This window comes from Heterocephalus glaber, unplaced genomic scaffold (assembly GCF_053883595.1).
Source record: "Heterocephalus glaber isolate CG9 unplaced genomic scaffold, H.glaber_assembly_v1.0 deba00000122, whole genome shotgun sequence".
NCBI classification, from domain to species: Eukaryota; Metazoa; Chordata; class Mammalia; order Rodentia; family Bathyergidae; genus Heterocephalus; species Heterocephalus glaber.
The window spans coordinates 69912414-69931117 of record NW_028258138.1 but is presented as its reverse complement, the minus strand read 5'-3'; the positions used below and the strand labels follow the sequence as shown (position 1 = coordinate 69931117).

The 18704-nt window shown below is 33.3% G+C and overlaps 1 protein-coding gene across 5 annotated transcripts in view; it reads left to right on the top strand.

Annotated features, from left to right (window-relative positions):
- Positions 1 to 18704, top strand: part of Gsk3b (glycogen synthase kinase 3 beta) — a 189254-nt gene that overhangs the window by 131826 nt on the left and 38724 nt on the right. For all 5 annotated transcript variants that reach the window (XM_004835656.4, XM_004835655.4, XM_087209012.1 and 2 more), the window contains 2 exons: positions 917 to 1014; positions 18556 to 18651. In XM_004835656.4, the coding sequence (XP_004835713.1) occupies positions 917 to 1014; positions 18556 to 18651 (194 nt within the window). The remainder of the gene's footprint in view (positions 1 to 916; positions 1015 to 18555; positions 18652 to 18704) is intronic.

Here is an 18704-nt window from a genome sequence, read left to right as displayed (position 1 = left end):
AATAATATATCTAAGTACATTTCTTTCAGTCATCTTACAGCATATAAAAATCAACCATTTAGAGTTTTAAAGATTTCTTTAGAATTTGCATTGGCTTAAAACCCAGTGTTTATGGGAGATTGAATCTTTGCTCACTTTTCTTCTTTAAAAACTTAATAATGTGCAGAGTGTGTGTGACTTTGACTTACTTTTTAAGTATGATGAGCCAATAGTCTTTCTGTCACTTTGGAACTGTAATTACTGTATTGTTTTTCAGACAGGGTCTCTCTAAGTTGCCTAAACCAGTGGTGGTGAACCTATGGCGCACATGCAGCAGCGGGTACACAGAACCCTCTCTGTTGGCACACAAGCCAGGACACCTCAGCATGCCATATGCAAACTTTTACCTTTCAATAAAAAGCTGTTTGTATCATTCAAAGCTCTGTTACTGTTCTTTTCTTTCAAAACAAAATATGTTAATGTAGAGTTGTTTTTTCTAAGCTAAAACCTCAGTATTCAGGTTTATTTGCAATGTTAGCACTTTGAGATAATAAATAGGTTTTCAGTTGCAGTTTGGGCATTTTGTCTCTAAAAGGTTCATCATCCCTGTTCTAGGCTAATCTTGAACTTGAAATGCTCTTGCCTCGGCTTCCCAAGTAGCTGGGAATATTAAGTATGTACCACTATACCTGGTTATTAGGGAAGGTTTTATTTTTTTCCTTCCTTGTTTTGGGTTACACAGTCTTTTGCTTTTGATATTTACTGTGTGATTAAAGTAAAATTTAAAAACGTGGGCCAGGGATTTAGCTCAGTGGTTCTGGTGCCTGCCTCACAAATGCAAAGTCCTGAGTTCGATCCCTAATACCAAAAAAGAAAAAAAAGTATAGATTTTTCAATGCAGTTACAAAGTATTAATAAGCTTTTGTTTTCTCTTCAGATGTGTGGTCTGCAGGCTGTGTATTGGCTGAGCTGTTGCTAGGACAACCAATATTTCCAGGGGACAGTGGTGTGGATCAGTTGGTAGAAATAATCAAGGTAAGGAAGTTGAATTAGGATTTTTGAATTAAAATAACTTGGGTGCTATTTTACTAATACAGCATGCACATGCAAAAAATTTTTAAAATGAGTAAACTGATCTAAGATTGCTTAGTTAGCAAGTTCACTTGTAGGGCATGTAGAAGGACCCACCAACCTTTGGTTTCTAGTTAAGTTTTCTTTTGTTTTTGTTTTCTTTCTTTTTTTGTTGTGTTTTGGTTTGTTTCTGGAAAAACTATTTCAAGTCTGATGCAAGAAAGAGGCTTATCCATTATTCAAAATACTTAAAGATAGAATTAGAATATAAGCTCACTAATGTATATAAGCTGAATAAAAGGAGAAACTATATCTGTTTGCTCACCATGTACTCTGCTGATAATACTCTGGAACGGATGTGTCATATTTGTGTTTATTCAATATAATGTTTACAAAATGAAAGAATGAGTGCATATATGGTAGACTGCTGATAAAAGTAGACTTTGACTTACACATTGATTTGATACAGTTTTGTTTATTGGGTCTGTGAACGCCGTTGTTAACCACAGCAAATTCAAAATATTAGAATTAATGTTTTCACTTTAAGAGTAGTAAAGCAGAGGTCTGGGGATTTAGCTCAGTGGTTCCACTGCCTGCCCCATAAGCTCAAGGACCTGAGTTCGATCCGCAGTACCAAAGAAAAAAAGAGTAGTAAAGCAGAGATTTTTGAGTTTAAATGTTGTTATTAAAAAGTTTTAAATGTTTAAGATCTTGAAGGCCCTCACAACCTTTTAAAAATCTTAAGTTTAAATATTTGAACCACTAGGTTGTTTCCCTAGGTTTCATTTTCGCCAAAGCAACAACATTGTGATTTTGGACTTTTATTAGTGATTTCTCAAAATTTTCATAGATTTGTAAACTTGAAAACCTCCTAGGGCTTTTTTTTGGGGGGGGGGTTTACCAGGGATCAAGCTCAGCCTCCTCCTAGGGCTTTTGAGTCCCATCAACCATCTAATGAAAAACACTTTTAATTACATTCCTGACAAGTGGTTTTCCAAAGTTTTCTTGAACATTTTCAGCATTAGATTGCTACTTTGGGGTACAGCTCACTGTCTATTTGAATTCAGTTTTTATTACATTGAACCATAATTCCCTGCTAATTTCAACCAGTTGAATGATCAAGTTACTTTAAAATCTTTATACTTCTTTCTACAAAAATACATTTTCTTTTGATCAAAGATGATTTTTGCTAGATATGCAAATATAGTTGAAAGGACCAATGTGTGATGTGATCAGTGATCTTTTTATTTGTATCTATAATTTCTTATGATTTGCAGCAGAAACCGTCTCTTTTTCTTACCATCTTTTGGTTTAAGTTTGAACATTTAACCTTGTTATAACAGTGTTACTTCCTGATTTCTGTAGTACCCTCAGATCTAAGTGTGAATGGTTTACTCTGTTTCCTAAAACTGTGATCCGCTCTGTCGCTGCCTGCCTCGCAAGCACAAGGTCCTGAGTGTGATCCCTGGTACCAAAAATAATTAATTAATTAATTAATGCATGCTCTAATACAGAGGTTGACAAACTTTTTCTGTAAAGAGCTATATAAAATATTTTAGGCTTTATTGTTTAAAAGACAAAATTAGGGATGTCCCATAGGCATTAAACTAAAAAAAGAGAAAACATTTCAATGAATTATTATTGATGAAATTCAAAATATAATGATAATTTTGTGGAATTGTTTTATAGAAAGATCTCACAGAAGAATAAGTTGTTTCTGAGAGGTATAATATTTCTCTTAATTGTTTTTCCCAACATTCCCTATCATATTGATGCAGATCTGTAAAAATTAATTCTTAGTTGATGAGCCCTACCAAAACAAGGAAGAGATTATAGTTTCCTGATCTGCTTTTTTACCCCTAGACTTTAACTTGATGTACTTGACCTTGCTGTACTGTATTTCTCTGGACATATTGCCTTTTCTTTTTTTGCTCTGTGCATTTAGCTCATTTGAATTGTGTCATTTCTTACTAATTATATTTTTTAATTGTGTGATTTATTTTGTCATTAACTTTAGTTAATATATGATATAAATGAAGTTGCTCGGGAAGTTATGGAAACAGGCCTGCACTTTCATAACCTTTACACTTAGAGCATTTTTGTACTACTTTTAGGCAGTCTTTAAAATCTAATTATCTGCTAATACTGGATTAGATTTGAAACTTGTAGGACTTTAAGATTGGTTTTGAGTTTTCTGTGAAAGATGATCTCATAGTTGCCCAGTTCAGTTTTCAAGTTTTTTGAGATAATAGTCATTAAGCACTTTAAGCAAAAAATGAAAATGGTTAGTCATATAGCAGATTTCATGAAGATTTTTATGTGGTAGATTTGCCTCATTAATCTATGAGCTTCCTAAACTAGGACTTTCTTTTATTGTTACATTTTTAGGATCCGAGCGCACCAAAGTAGTTTTCATTAAAAATTTTGATTGAATTAAACTGCTAAACCATTCCCATTCATGAATTTGGAATCACCTGGGAACTAATCAAAAAAGTTAATGTGGTGGTCATATATATATTTTATTAAATTTTTTTGGATCAGATGTACATGCCAGTAATTTATAGCTTGGGTAACATAGTTTTATAAATTGAACTTATTTTACCAAATAGTGGCCGATCTTTTTAATCTCTTTTATTCTCTACTAAGAAAATATCTACAAAATATTTACAATAAAATTCAAATACATTGTCTTCAGAATAAGCTTTAAGTATATAGAACTGAATGTCATGAAAAAAAATCATTTTTAAATATGAAAAACACTTAACTTTCTAAAGTTAATTTCATATGCAAAATTCCCTAAATGTGTTGAAATTGAAGCAATCTAGGAAGTCTTGGACCTGAGAATACTGTAGGTTTTACTAATAGTTTTTCCCACTCCTCACCCGTTTTCAATTTTAAAACATGAATTTCAAGTAAGGGAAGGTCAGCTTTAATCCAAGTACAATTTTTGGTATAAAATGTCACAAAACTGAAAGTTTGAGGGAAACTAACTTTTCTGTAAACCTTTAAAAAGTTTAAAATGTGTTAACATTCCTAGAAATATGCTTTATTCCATAAACATTTACTTATGTTCTAGTAATTATTTGACCATTGCTTTTTACTTGTATGAGTTTTATGACAGACTTCGTCAAAGGTCCCACCTTGAAATGACAGATTTTCAATATAGCTTCCATAGTTTTAGGCAGTTGCCTTTTAAATTTGTTGTCTTTTCTAGGGAAAACCTAACATTAAACATTCTGACATTTACTGGGGACCCCTGAAATACTAGCAGAAACCTCTGCACTAGGCTCAGTGTACATCATGTCTCAAACTTGAGGGAAAAAACCCTAAAAGACAGACACTAGGTCGACCAGTGCCGGTACAACCAAAAAAGGTGCTGGGCAGTCCACGCCACTGATTGTTATTGGTCATCAGTTGGGATAAAGGCAAACTACATGCGAGGATGCACAGCAGAGCAGTTTCTATGGAAACTAATGGAGACAAGGCTCGTAAAGGAAAAGACAAAGTATTCTCGAATTAGGAACAGAATAGACAAAATACATGGTTCTAATTAGAACATTGTCCTTCTAGTTAAAAAAGTTATAGTTGTGGCAACAGAATTTGGGTGTGAGTTAACTCTGACCTTAGCACACAGGCTTTGGCCAGACTCACTTCTATAAACAAGCCAGTTGTGGAGTTAACTGTTTACAGCCTGCACTGCTCACAGCCTGCTTTGGGCATAATCAGTATTACAGTTCCTTGCAGACATTAAATTATTTGCAATAATAAAATTTTGTATATGGCAATTAAAGTTTATGTAAAACAAGCTTATTAAATTATTTAGTTTTCTCTATTCAGTGTGAATATCTGTAGGTAGCTCTTGTATATGTAAGAGCTAATAAAATCTTTAACAGAAATTCTATATAAGAAATTTGATTTAAGAAAATATTTTATTATGGTATTGCAGGCAAATAGATGGGCTTCATTTCTTTTGATGCTTATCAGTAAGACAAGATTGAGAAGGACTTTCATATTTTTACCAGTGGAGAGTGAAATTTAAGAATAAGGGAAAGAAGAGAACTTTCTTTTTCTTTTTGCTTTTTACTGTTCCCTGTTTTGTTTTGTATGAGCAATCATGTCTTTTTTGCAGTCATAGAAACTAGAAAAGAATAAATACTTTTTAATTGTTTTGTGCTGAAATCTTTTGTTAGTAAACAAAAAGTTAGAGTTAAGAAAACCACATTATGTTATAAATGTTTGTCTAAATAATTGTTTTCCTAGTCTTTAATTTGACTGATGTTTGTTTGTAGTATCATTTAGACAAATTATTGAATTTCTGGCTCCAAGATTTTCTGTTCTCAAATATTGGGAAACCACTGCTGTTCATAAAAGCTGTCACACAGTGAGAATTTACTTTGTCCCAGGCACTGGGCTAGTAGCTTTTTAAGTTTTATGACTACATATAATTCTAATATTAACCCTAGAAACTAAATGTCATCATCATCATCAGTATTTTATACCACCATCATATTCAGGAGAGGTAGAATGATGGAATCTCATTCATTATCAGTGTAGCCAACTCTATCTATTGATGGAATTCTGTTACTTTGGAGCTAGCAATACAATTCTTAATGCCAACTTGAGATCAGAACTTATTTAGTCATATTGTTACTTATTGTTACTTTGTTACCAGAAGCTAACCGAAACAACCTCTAAATCTTATTGTAATGAATATACCAAATCAGTTTGAGATCTTCCTAGACTAGGTTTTATTTTGCTTCAACTAAAGTAATCAAGAGTGTGATGGTCAGTTCTTTTGCTTTCAACCTTATTTTACCATCTTTGTTTAGCAAGCATTTTAGCATTTCAATTACTATATCTTATCCCCAAATTATAGTTTGTTCATTACCTATATACATACTCCTTACCTGGCAGAAGTTGAAGATACTAAATCAGAATATAATAAACATAAAATTATTTTTCCTAAGTTTTTGATGAACCCATCACCTGTCTTTGTGAACATGCACTTTAATTATGTATTTGGTGACATTTCTCATGCTGTTTTGTCATAGAACCTTTGTGTTGTTAACAGACAGCAGGGACCAATTACTAAATTTATTTCCTTTTTTCACTCAAAATCTAAGTGCACTTCATTACACATTGTGTTAACAGATTTTTACTTCTTACATACATTGTATGTAATGTATAAATTTGTATGTAATGTTGATGCTTAATTCATTCTTGTATTATTATTTAAAATTTTCTGCGTTCACTGTAGCCACTTGTGATAGTTTTTGGATAATAGACCACACTAAAAACCTGTTAATAGCAGTAGATGCTTTTCCCTAGGAAAATGCATAAATGCCCAAAACTTGCATATAGTTTCCAGTGATTGTTGGCTTTCTAGAGCCCATGCAGAAACTTAAACATTTGTTAGTTCAAGTAATTATGGTAACAGTTGATGCTAATTCCTTCCAGAAAGTACACATACAATATGATGCCTGCATTTTGAAAATAAGTGAATGAGTAAGGAGACATTGAAAGAATTATTGGTGATAACTGCCTCACTCACTGCATTTTTACATTAATAAAATGTTTTTCCCTCACCAAAAGAAGCTCTACTTATTGATAGAATGGGGGTGGTTATCAGAGACTGTGGAAGGGGGAGACATTGATCAAAGGATAGAAAGCTACAGTTAGAAATAAATGATAAGCATTTAAGGTAATGGATAGTTAAATTAACTTGATTTAATCATTCTATAATGTATACATGTAACATCACTACACCCTCTAACTATATAACTATAATTTATCAGTTAATTGATTTTACAGAATGAACTCATAATGGGTCAAAGACCTAAGCATAAGAGCCAAACTGTAAAACTCTTAAAAGGAAAGAAGTGTAATCTTTGTTACCATCAGTTAGGCAGTAGTTTTTATAGGTGACAGAAAAGCATAAATAACAAAAAAAAAAGATAAATTACACTTCATCAAAATTTAAGACTCTTACACTTCAAAATACTTGAATATGCCATCAAACATAAGGGCAGAATTTTTACGAATCATGTGTTTGTTATATATTTGGTATCCAGGATATACATTGTATATAGGAAATTCTTATAATTCAACAATAAAAAGCCTAATTGAAGAATGACCAAGCACAGACATTTCTCCAAAGAAGAGAATACAAATGGATATTAAGCACACAAAAAAGGTACTCAACATCATTAGACATCATGATCATGAAAATGCACATTGATAATCATAATGAATACTACATCATACTCACTAGAAAATGCTAGGTTATAAAAAAGTACAGTAAAAGTTGGTGAGAATGTAGAGAAATTGAAACCCTCATACATTTGTTGGTCAGATTGTAAAATGGTGCAGTTTGGCTTTTCCTTACAATATTTAACATTGGGATACCATGTAATCCAGCAGTTCAGTTCATAGATATGTAGTCTAGAGGATTGAAAACATAGGTCCATGCAAAACATGAGTATGAGGCTCACAGCAGCATAATTTATAACCAAAAAATAGGAACAGTTGTCAGGTAATGAATGGATAAGAAAATGTCACACAAATCACATATTATGTGATTTCATGATATAAAATGTCCAAAATAGGCAGAATTGCAGAGACAAAAAGTAGGCTAGGTTGTCAGGAGCTAGGAGTAGAAATCAGTATATGGGTACAGAGTTTTGTTTTGAGATGTGAACATGTTCTAACACTAGATAGCAGTGATGGTTGCACACCTCTGCAAATATACTAAAAACCACTGAATTGCACACTTTGGTGAGACAGATTTCATCATATGAAGTGCATTTCAAAGCCATTATTTTTTTAAAAATGAATGAGAGCATCTCCCTGTTGATATCTACCTGTCAACCTATTGATCTACCTATTGATAAGGTACTTTTGTTTCCACCATGTTTTAAGGAAGGCAACTAACTGATCAAAATTTTTCAAGAAACCTAGAGGACTTCTCATTTGTACCTTCCACCTCTCTCTGCCTGCCCTTAAAAAAAGGAGGGGCGAGAAGAACAACTTGAGTTAAGCAACAAATGGTGAGAGTAAATGGAATAGAACATGGGTATGTAAAGGGACCCTCATGCTAGTTTACTCTCCCTATGCTGAATAAATACTTTACCCAAATTCTTTAGTTGTACTCTTCACTGAATCCTTATGACTTGTATTGCTGCTGCCATAGAATTTTACTACTTGGCTTTTAGAAATTGGAAAGTAACTCTTGAAAGGGAAACACTACGTCACAAGAACAAGGTGGCTTATCTTAAAATTACTGTCATAAGAGGTAGGAATTTGATAAAATCTGTAATATTTAGAGATTATTATTTTAGCTACTGGTATGTTTGAAATAGGGAAAGCTGCACTAGGGATGTAGCACAGTGGGAGAGCTCTTGCCTACAATGTACAAGGCCCTGGCTTCAATCCCCAGCACTACCTCCTCTATTAAAGGAAAACATGTGAATTATAGGGGAGTTCTAGAGAACATTTCACAAGAGTCCTCCAGAAGTAAAAAATGTATAATAGTAATTACATCATCATTAGAGGACTGATATTTTGAAATAGAATATATGTTTTCTAACTAATTTGAAAATTGTCAAGCTTAGGATATAGGCAGGCAACCTAATTGTATTCCAAGTTGACTATATGGTTCTTTTATGCAGAAAAGAAAGACAATTATTTAACCATACATACAATAGTTTTTGAGTGTTGTTATGTTATACAATTTTCTTCACCTGTTTTAAATGCTTTTATTGAATTTAATGTATTAGCCTACCCTTATGTACCTTTAGTTTTTCAAGGTGTACACCATGTTAACTACATACATGTATACATGTATTGATTTAGTGAACAATTGTTGCTAGATGCTTAGCCTAGAACATACAGAGCCCCTTGCCTTCAGGGAGTTCAAAGATAAATTAAAAGGAGGCAGGGAACACTGGAAGGTAATACAGGATATGCGTTTGTCAGGAAAGAGAAGTCTGGAGCTGTAAGCAGTTGGCCACATCACTTTATTTTATAGGAGGTTGGATGCCACTGCAGGATTTTAAGCAGAGGAATTACATATTTCTAACATGATTTATTGTACTTCACACTTGGCTTTTAAAGAGCTTCACTTGCAGCTCTATTGCTGAAGTTTGGCGACCCCTGGTGTTGAGCTATTAAAAAAAGCAAGCCTATGAGAAACTTAATTTCAGAGCCTGAGTCCAGTGCTTCCTTTGGCTTGTTTTATTTCTTTGAAGTCAATAATTATTAATTCAGAATTTAGTCCTCAGTGTTTGGAAAATTTTTAACTAAGTAAGTGGAAAAATATTACAGGAAGTATGAATGGAACCAGGTACAGTTTAGATGACTGGCTATGAGGGGAGGAGCAACACCACCAAAGGACTATAGCAGACTGATTCTTTATATCCTTCTACCACCCATGCGCATAATGTTCTAGAATGGTAGACAAAAGAAAAGAAAAAGGTACATTTTAGACAAACAGGAAAGTTGTGAACTCTAATAATAGATGGCTGAGAATGCATTCTCTTCCCATTGATGTTACAGTTTTTAGCATTTCCCCTTGCTCTTTTTCTGTGTGCAATATCATAGTTACAGAAGAGTACATAAAACATTTCTATCCAGTTTAATTTCCTTAAGTCATGGAAAGAATTAGTTTTTAGGAAATCGGAAATAAATATTACTTTTTAAAAATGTGTGTTCTCAGTCTAAAAGTTTTGAAAGAAAAAAAATGTTCCATAACTTAAAAAATTCAAGAGAAATGTAAGACTTTTTTTGTGTGTGAAATGAGGTTCATGTGAAACATCTTTTTTTATCTTTAATTATCTAATTTCAAAAATTCCAAATATATAATTCAGTTGGAGTAAATCAGGCAGAAATATATTCTAACCCTAATAAAAACAATATAAAATCTAACCATATAGCCAGAAATTGAAACAGCTGATCTGTCCAAATGTTTTTTATTTGTGGTACAAGTTATAGATAGATGATCGTGCATTTAGAATTTCTGCTTTTCATAATATGTCACTTGTTTTTTGGCCTTTAATATTTATCCGTTTGTTGTCCAATTCTTTTTCTGTATTATCATGCTATTTTCCACCCCCATTGCATAGAATGTGCTTCTAACTCATTTGTCTCCTAGATTTCTTAAGTAAAATCAGCTCGTTTCTCCTTCTAGGACTTTTCCTGAATCCCTTCCTCACTTTAGTGCAGTGTAGCACTTTGACCTCACACAGTATTGTGCTTATTTTTGGGCTAGTCTTTGCTGATTATTCTTGATTCATGTATAAGTCTGTCTGTTCTACAGTTGCTTAAGGATAGGATCTATGTATTTTGATTAGGTGAATGACTTTAGAGACTGAAGAAGTTTTTTAAACTATCTCTTGATTGTGTCTTACCTTTACTTTCTTAAAGAATATGCATATTATATATAAAACAGTGTTTATTTTAGTATGCTTGACTCTGATATTGTTAGTGCTAACCTAATAGCAATTAAAGAGGATAAATACTTGGTATATATTTAGTATAGTACAGGTAACACAAATTACATAATGGTCTGTTTTTCCTTTTAAATCAAGTTGATAGAAATGTAGTTTACATGTAATAAAATGTAGCCATCTTAAGTGTAAAGCTTAATGAGCTTTAACAAACGTACTTATCCTTATAACTACTAGTCTGGTAAAGATACAGAACCTTTCTAAGAAAAAACAATCTGAAAATTCATAGGAAATTGCAAAAGACTGTGAATAACTAGAGCAATCTTGAGAAAAAAGAACAAAGCTGAAGATATCATAATACCTGACCTGAAAACATACTACAAAGCTGTGGTAATCCAAACAGCATGGTGTGGCATCCAAATTAACACATAGACCAGTGGAACAGAATAAAGAATCCATACATCTAAAATAAATAAATGAAATATCTGAAATAAATCTACACAGCTACAATCAGCTGATCTACAGAGTCACCAAAAATATACAGTGAAGACAGTGTCTTTAATAAATTGTGATGGAAAAACTAGATATCCATGTGCAAGAGAGAGAAATTAGACCCTCATATCTCACCATGGGATAAAACCAACTCACTATGGATCAAAGACCCAAATATAAGATCTGCAGTTGTGAAACTACTAAAAGAAAACATGGGAAAAACACTTTTTAAGACATTCATATAGACAGTGATTTCGAGAGGTAAGTTTCTAAAAGCACAGGCAACAAACCAAAAATAGACACATGGTATTATATCCACCTAGGAAGCTGCTGCACAGAAAAATAATCACAAGTGAAAAAAACTACAAAATGGGAGAAAACTGCAAACGACCAAACAAGGCATTACTATGCAGAGTAGCAACAATAGTTTTTGCAAGTTAAGCCCTGCAATTAAGAATAATTAAAATTACTTGTAATGTGTCCATTTGTAAAACTTGCCTATTCACACTGAAAGCATTTCACATTCCAATCAAAATTTTACACATGTGAAAAATCACCAATAGATAATCCTACTAGTATGTTTGTTAGTGATTTTGTGCTCACTATTGCAGATATATCCAAGCATGTGCAAGTAAAGTATTTACAATATGATTGTACAGCTCTGGAAGCCTGAAAAGTGACTTATCAAATTTGCTATGTCAGTTAAAAATTTTTATAAATTAAAATTATGAAGCATCCTATGTTACGTTTTAGATGTGTTATACTCTTTGATCTTATTCAGCCTGTTAGAAAATTGTACTCAGGCCAGGTGTGATTCCTGTAATCCCACCACTTGGGAGGCTGAGACAGGAGGATCACTGCAAGTTTAAGGCCAACTTGGGATACATAGTTCAGGGCAGCCAGAACTACGTAGCAAGACCCTGTCTCAAAAAAGGAAAGAAAACTGTATTTCATATTAGTCTTCTGTTGCCTAAGACTTGTTATTAACAATTCAAGATATTTTTATTAAATTGGATTACCATCATGGGTAGATTTTGTTTAAATCATGTGTGTTCTCAGGTTGTCAGAAAGTCTCTTTTACCATTATTTTTACTTCTAAAATTTTAATAAATCACAATTCAAGAGAACTCAGGATTCTTTTTATTGTATAATGAATGAAGTTTAAGAAAAATTATTTTTTAAGTTTTTTTTTAACTCCCTCCCTGTTTTTCTGCTCTTAGTACTGGGTAAACCCCAGTCATTTACTCATTTCGGGGAGTCATTCACACAAACTTTTGTATCTCATATCTGCTACTAACAAACTGTAACTTTGAGGTTCAGTCAGCCTTAGGTTTCTTGAAGTGTAAAATGGGGTAATGTAGTACCTGTAAAACTTTAAATGAAGAAGGAAAATTATCGCAGTGCTGGTACAGTGCCTTTACACACTATAAGCTCAATAAATGTTTCTTTACTTTCCTTTTTCTCTCATGTACTTTTTTAAAGAAGTTAAATCTGCTGTTTCCACTGAACTCATTTCAGGTGATTATGTTCAGCTTGCTCTCATGACTGGTGTTATCTAGGTCAGAAAGGAAGTCTTCATGACCAACTTCAGTGACCATCTTTCTTTTGGGCAGGGTGGGCCGTGTCAGGAATCAAACTCAGGAACTTGCTCTTGCAAAGCAGGCTCTGGAACCACTGAGCTAAATCCCCGGCCATGAGCCTTCTTTTTAAATGTCCATATTTCCATACATTTATGTCACTTAGGTCCTCATCTTTACCATTTCTATCTGCCTTGCTTGTTAAAAAAACACTTTCACTTTTCTAAATGATATACCCACTCTCTATCACTTGATGAGAGCTCTTTCTGGCTGTTGCTTAGTGGCTTGACTAAAATACTAAAATACTATTTTCTCTCCAGGTCTTTGCCTTCATGCTTAATACCCTAAACATTTTTCACAGCTGCTAAAGTTACAAACTAGATTGTTTGCCTTCTAACCATATCCCATAATCAGACTCTGATACCATCTCCTAAAACTCATTTGCCCCTAAACAGATTTAATCTCTGTCCCACTTCTTCCTTTAACTAGTTATTTCTGAAAAGACGTTCCCTCTGGGCCTCAGTTTTTCTCATGTTTAAAAATATTTGGACTAGATCAGGAGTCAGCAAAGTAGTGCCCAGGACCAAATACAACCTGCCACCTAATTTTATGAATAAACTTTTATTATAGTTCCCTTGTGCTATAGTGGCAGAGTTGAATAGTGACAGAGAATAGCTCAGAAGCTTAAAATACTTACTCTGTGGCCCTTCCCAGAAAAAGTTTGTAGACTTCTAGACTAGAAGATCTCCCATCTAGTTTTCATTTTCTTTTTAAGTTTTTTTTTAAAGTGATTTTCTAGGACCACTCATGATCAATTCTAAGAGTTGTAAGCATTTTTTAATTGTTCCCTAATGTCTTATTGTAGCTGGTTTATAATTAGAAATCACTAACAAAAACTTGCCTTTTTCTTGTCTCAAGAGGACTTTATCATAATAAAATACTCTTCAGTGTTTGGTGGATAGGCGGTTCTTGTATTTTTTGAACTTTGTAATATATGGTAAATTCTCTGTGTTAGCCAGCCTGAGGGAGAACTTGATCTTAATATTTTTAAAATAAGAAAGGGCCAGGGATTTAGCTCAGTGGTTTCACCGCCTGCTGCGCAAGTGCAAGGACCCGAGTTCGATCCCCGGTACCAAAAAAAAAAAAGAATTTTTAAATGATTCTAATTGAATGTTAAGAGAAAAATTAAACATGGAACATGCAAAAATAATAGGATGTCTGTTTTCCCATCTAATAGACCCAGTGATTCAAGGTCATGTGGCTGTAAACGTGAATATGACTCATAACCAATTTGCGCTAGCAAACTTCTTTATTTAGTTAATTGCCTTTTTAAAAACTTTTTATTTTGCAGTACTGGGGATTGAGCCTGAGACCTCGTGCATGGTAGGCAAATGGTTTACCACTGAGCTGTATTCTTTTTACAGTTTTGAGGCAGGGTCTTGCTATGTTGTCCAGGCTAGCCTCAAATTTACAATCCTCCCAGTCTCCTGAGTAGGGTGAATTGCTTTTTAAAATAATTTATAGTAAACTGTCATCAGTAGTTCCATTTAGAAGTTAGTAATTAAAGCCTAAAAGCCACAAATCCATATTTTGAAGGTAAAGAACAGAGCTAGTTTAATCTTACCACCAACTGTAAGTGTAATTAAGAATCCTTTTTTGTGGCATTATTATTCATCAAAGCAGGTTATGTCCCACTGTAATAAAAGATTTTCTACATGCATGCACTGATGTAATTGAAAGAGGACCGTAGGTATGTAAAATAGATTTAAAACATAAATATTGAGCCTTATTTAATGATATACATGCTGATATATAATGAGAATATCTGCAACTTATTTTGAAATGCATTGAAAAATAGGGTGTGTTGATAATATGGATAAGGGTTACATATGTGGTGACCCAAATGTAGTAAAATGTTCATTCTAGCATCTGGTTGGTCTTGGGGTGGGGGTGTGCTCACTATAAAATTCTTGAGGCTTTTCAGTTTGAAGTTTTCCATAACATAAAGTCAGGTAAAATATTTAGATCTAAATGACTGTGGGATAGTGAATTTAGAGAGAAGGGTGTAGATGTGAATGCTTTTAGACTAAATTATGAAAAGTTGAGTATTAATCAAGCTTTTTGTACTTGGCATATGTGTCTCAGCTATTTTATTTTTTTAATGGATTTACTTCAGTAAAACATAAGAATTTTAATATTCAGGTTAAGGAACAATAAAATGAATGTCTAGGTAACACCATTCATTTAAAAATTAGGAGCTAGATGTGTTTCTTTTGCTCCATCCCAGTTGCAGCCCATCTTCTACATTGTCTCTGTTAAACCAGATAATCCACATTTGATCTTTTGAGATGAATATTTTCATGGTGTTTTAGTTTTGCTTTGTAAACTAAAAACTACTTTTTTTCATTGCCTGGTTTTAAACTTTATATGAGGCAGTCATTCTGTATGTATTCATTGTTAAGGAAAAACTCATCACTGTGTTTGAGAGGTTCATCCTTACTATGTGTGTAGCTCTGTTTTATTCATTTTCATTGCTAGTTCGTATACTATTGTATGAGTTTATAATATTAACTTATCTTAATTCTACTGGTAGATTGTTTTTGCTTTTTGTGTCTAATATAAAACAGTGTTTGGGGCTGGGTGTTTAGCTCAGTGGTTCCAGCGCCTGCCTCACAAGCTTAAGGTCCCTAGTTCAATCCCGGTACCAAAAAAAACACAAACAATGTTGGTTTGGATGCATAAGACTTTCTCAGTTAGGATATATACTGTACTTTCAAATGGAATGAGTAGTTTGTAGGGTCATGTGCATTTATAAATATTCATTTATTCGTGTTACAATACTGCTGTTCTTTTTTAACTCTAGTCAGAGAATCCAGTGGAGTTGCATGTGGAGAAACAGTTACTGATAAGCTCACTAGTATTCCTTCATTCTTCTTCACTCCTTTCCCTTTCAGTATACACAAATACATGCCCTTCATAACAGGTTTAGTATAGCATATAAGTCCTTGTATTATATTTGAAAATAAAATCCAGTATTTCTTTTTAGCCTTTGTATTAAGTATGGATTTTTTTCTGCCTTATAAATGTCTGCTATTTATAACTACCAAGACCAGAGATTTCCTTTCCTGATATTAGATACCTCGTTCAGTACCACTGTTAAGTTGGAATTATTTTCTACATTCTTTCTTTCCAATAGCATCAGAAGATTGTCAGTTTATAGTTAACTAATTTACTATAATTTATGTCAATAAATACTATATACTATAGTATTAGTATGGAATAATACTATCTAATTATTTAGTTCAGAATGTTTTCTATTAATTTTAATCCAAAATTTATATATTCTAATATTTCAATAATTTTGATGATTTTTTACTGTAGGTATAATTGGTATAGGAAAAGTATATAATTTGATAACTTAATATATTTATATAACCCTAAAATCAAGACAATGAACATATTCATAATGCCCACTAGTTCCCTTTCCTTGTTTGTAGCTTGTCTCCCCTATGCCCTTATAGACAGAACGGATCTTCTGTTAGTGCACACATAAAATTTGTAGAATTCCATATGAGTACAGCTATGTATTAGGTACTCTTTTTCCTCAAGCTTCTTACACTCCTTGTAATTTAAATTCATTCAGTTGTTTATTATTAATATTATTATTAGACTAGTATTTCATTATTAGATACAACATTGTTGGTTCATTTACTTGTTGATGGAAGTTGTTTCCACTTTTTCAGCAGTTGCAGAATACATGCTGTGCACGTTTGTATAGAAGTCATTGTGTGAACATACGCTTTCATTTCTCTTGTGTAAATCCTAGGCACAGGAATGATGAATCGTATGATATGTATATATTTAACTTGTTGAGAAACTCTCAAACTGTTTCCCAAGGTGCTAGGCCATTTTACATTTTCACCAGCAGTACTGAGAGTTGTTCTGCATTGGTTCAGTTGTTTGTGTCTTGGCTAAGGCATAGTATGCAAATTATTTTAATTTTAGCCTTGCTGTTTGGTATGTAGTGATATCCTGTAGACTTAACTAAGGTTTCCTTGATAATTAAAGGTGTTGAAAAGGTTTATGTGTGTGTATTTACTGTCTTTATGTTGTCTTTGGTGAAGTGTCTATTCATATCTTTTTTAATGAGGTTATTTTTATTTTTGGTTGACACGTAGTTACTCCTTATGGGACACTGTGGCATTTTGATACAAATAGCCATAATCATGGCTATTGTCACTACTTGAGACATCGTTTCTTTGTGTTGAATATATTTGATATCTTCTCTACTAGCTATTTTGAAATACTGAATTGTCAACCATATTTAATCCTACTGCAGTGCAGAACTTTGAAAGCTCTTCTTACCAACTGCATCCCTGAACCCATTAAGCATCTCTCTCCATCCCTCCTAATCCCCATACCCTTCTCAGGGTCTGATAATCACTGTTCTGTTCCCTACTCTTTTTGAGTTCAGTGTTTTAGTTTCCATATGTAAATGAAAAGGTGCTGTACTTACCTTTCTATGCCTAACTTATTTTACTTAATATATTGTCCTCTAGAGCTGTCTATATTGCTGTAATTGACAGAATTTTACTCTTTTTATGACTGAATAATACTCCATTGTGTATATTTACCACATTTAAATTTCTGTGTGTCTGTCCGTGGGCATCTAGGGTGAGTCCATATCTTGGCTAGTGTGAACAGCACCTCAATGAAACTATCAGTGCAAATGTCTCTTCTGTATCTTCTGAATTATAAGAGTCATGTATTCTAGACACCTTGAAGATGCTTTCAGATGTTTTTCTCAGTTGTGATTTGTCTTTCATTGCATTTTCTTGCGTATCTTTTTAAGGACAAACTATTTAAGATTTTTGATGAAGTTCTCAAAGGTTTAATGGAGTCTAGAGAATTAGAACCAACAAAAAATACGAAAAGTCTCACACTGCCTAGAATGGTTATAGAATTATCCTGGATATTCACTGGTTGCCACCACAAATTGCATTACAGTCCATCTGTGCAGTGTCCTTTAACTCTAAATAGTGTAATATTTCATTTCAGTAAACTCGTTTTATATTAGGTCATAGGATTTCTTCAAAGTGCTCATTTTTAGTATTTAAGGTTTCTTCCTGGCCTCTGTTTAATACCACCAGGTCCATTTACTTTACTTTGTCCAGTGCCTAGTACAGCTCTAGAGGCACTGAGGTGCTCAATATGTTTTTGCCTTCTATTGTAGTTGTACTTTTTTCAGTGTGCAAATACGTGATTTCATTGTAGCAGGAAATCTCTTGTTCTGTGTATCCTCCATAGGTCACAGTATTGTTCCTGATACACAGGGGACACTCACTTAAATATTCAGTGACTAAATAGGATTAATGACAACAGTACATGAGTAAGGTGTTCTCCTAATTAACATATTGATAATATAACCTTTGGCTGTACCTTACTAAGTGAATAAAAGATACTCTCATTTCATATGTGATCATTGCAAATAGATTACATTTTTCTAGATAAAACAAAGATACGTGATTTTTCCTTCAATTTTTAAATTATTTTAAATCATTTGTTGGGGATCAAGGCTAGGATCTCATGCATTTTTTTAACCTGTTTGAAACTAGCATACATACTATGACCACAGCAATGTGAATTCAGCTTGAATCTTTTCCTCCTTTTGCAGCTATACAGTCATTTTCAGATCCATTGGGAAAGGGAACTAGAGGGTTACTGGAGTCTTTTTTATTGATTTTTCTTTTTATGACCCAGACTTAACATTATTGTCATCATTAAAGTCTGCCTAGGGCATATGACATGGAATCTGTAGTCAGTTATGATTTTAAAGTATACCACAAAGTCTGGACTGTTTGCTGTTGTGTATTTTCACTTTGCGATTCTTTCTTTTTTCTTCAGTGAAAGTAGTTCATTAAAACATAAAGACTGTGTATGTAAACATGTTGGGAAAAGATGGCAATATGTAATTTTTTTTTTACTTTGCCTAGGTCCTTGGAACACCAACAAGGGAGCAAATTAGAGAAATGAACCCAAATTACACAGAATTCAAATTCCCTCAAATTAAGGCACATCCTTGGACAAAGGTGAGTGAAAATTTCTTTTTTTAAGAAAGCTCATCAACTAAAGCTTGGGTTTC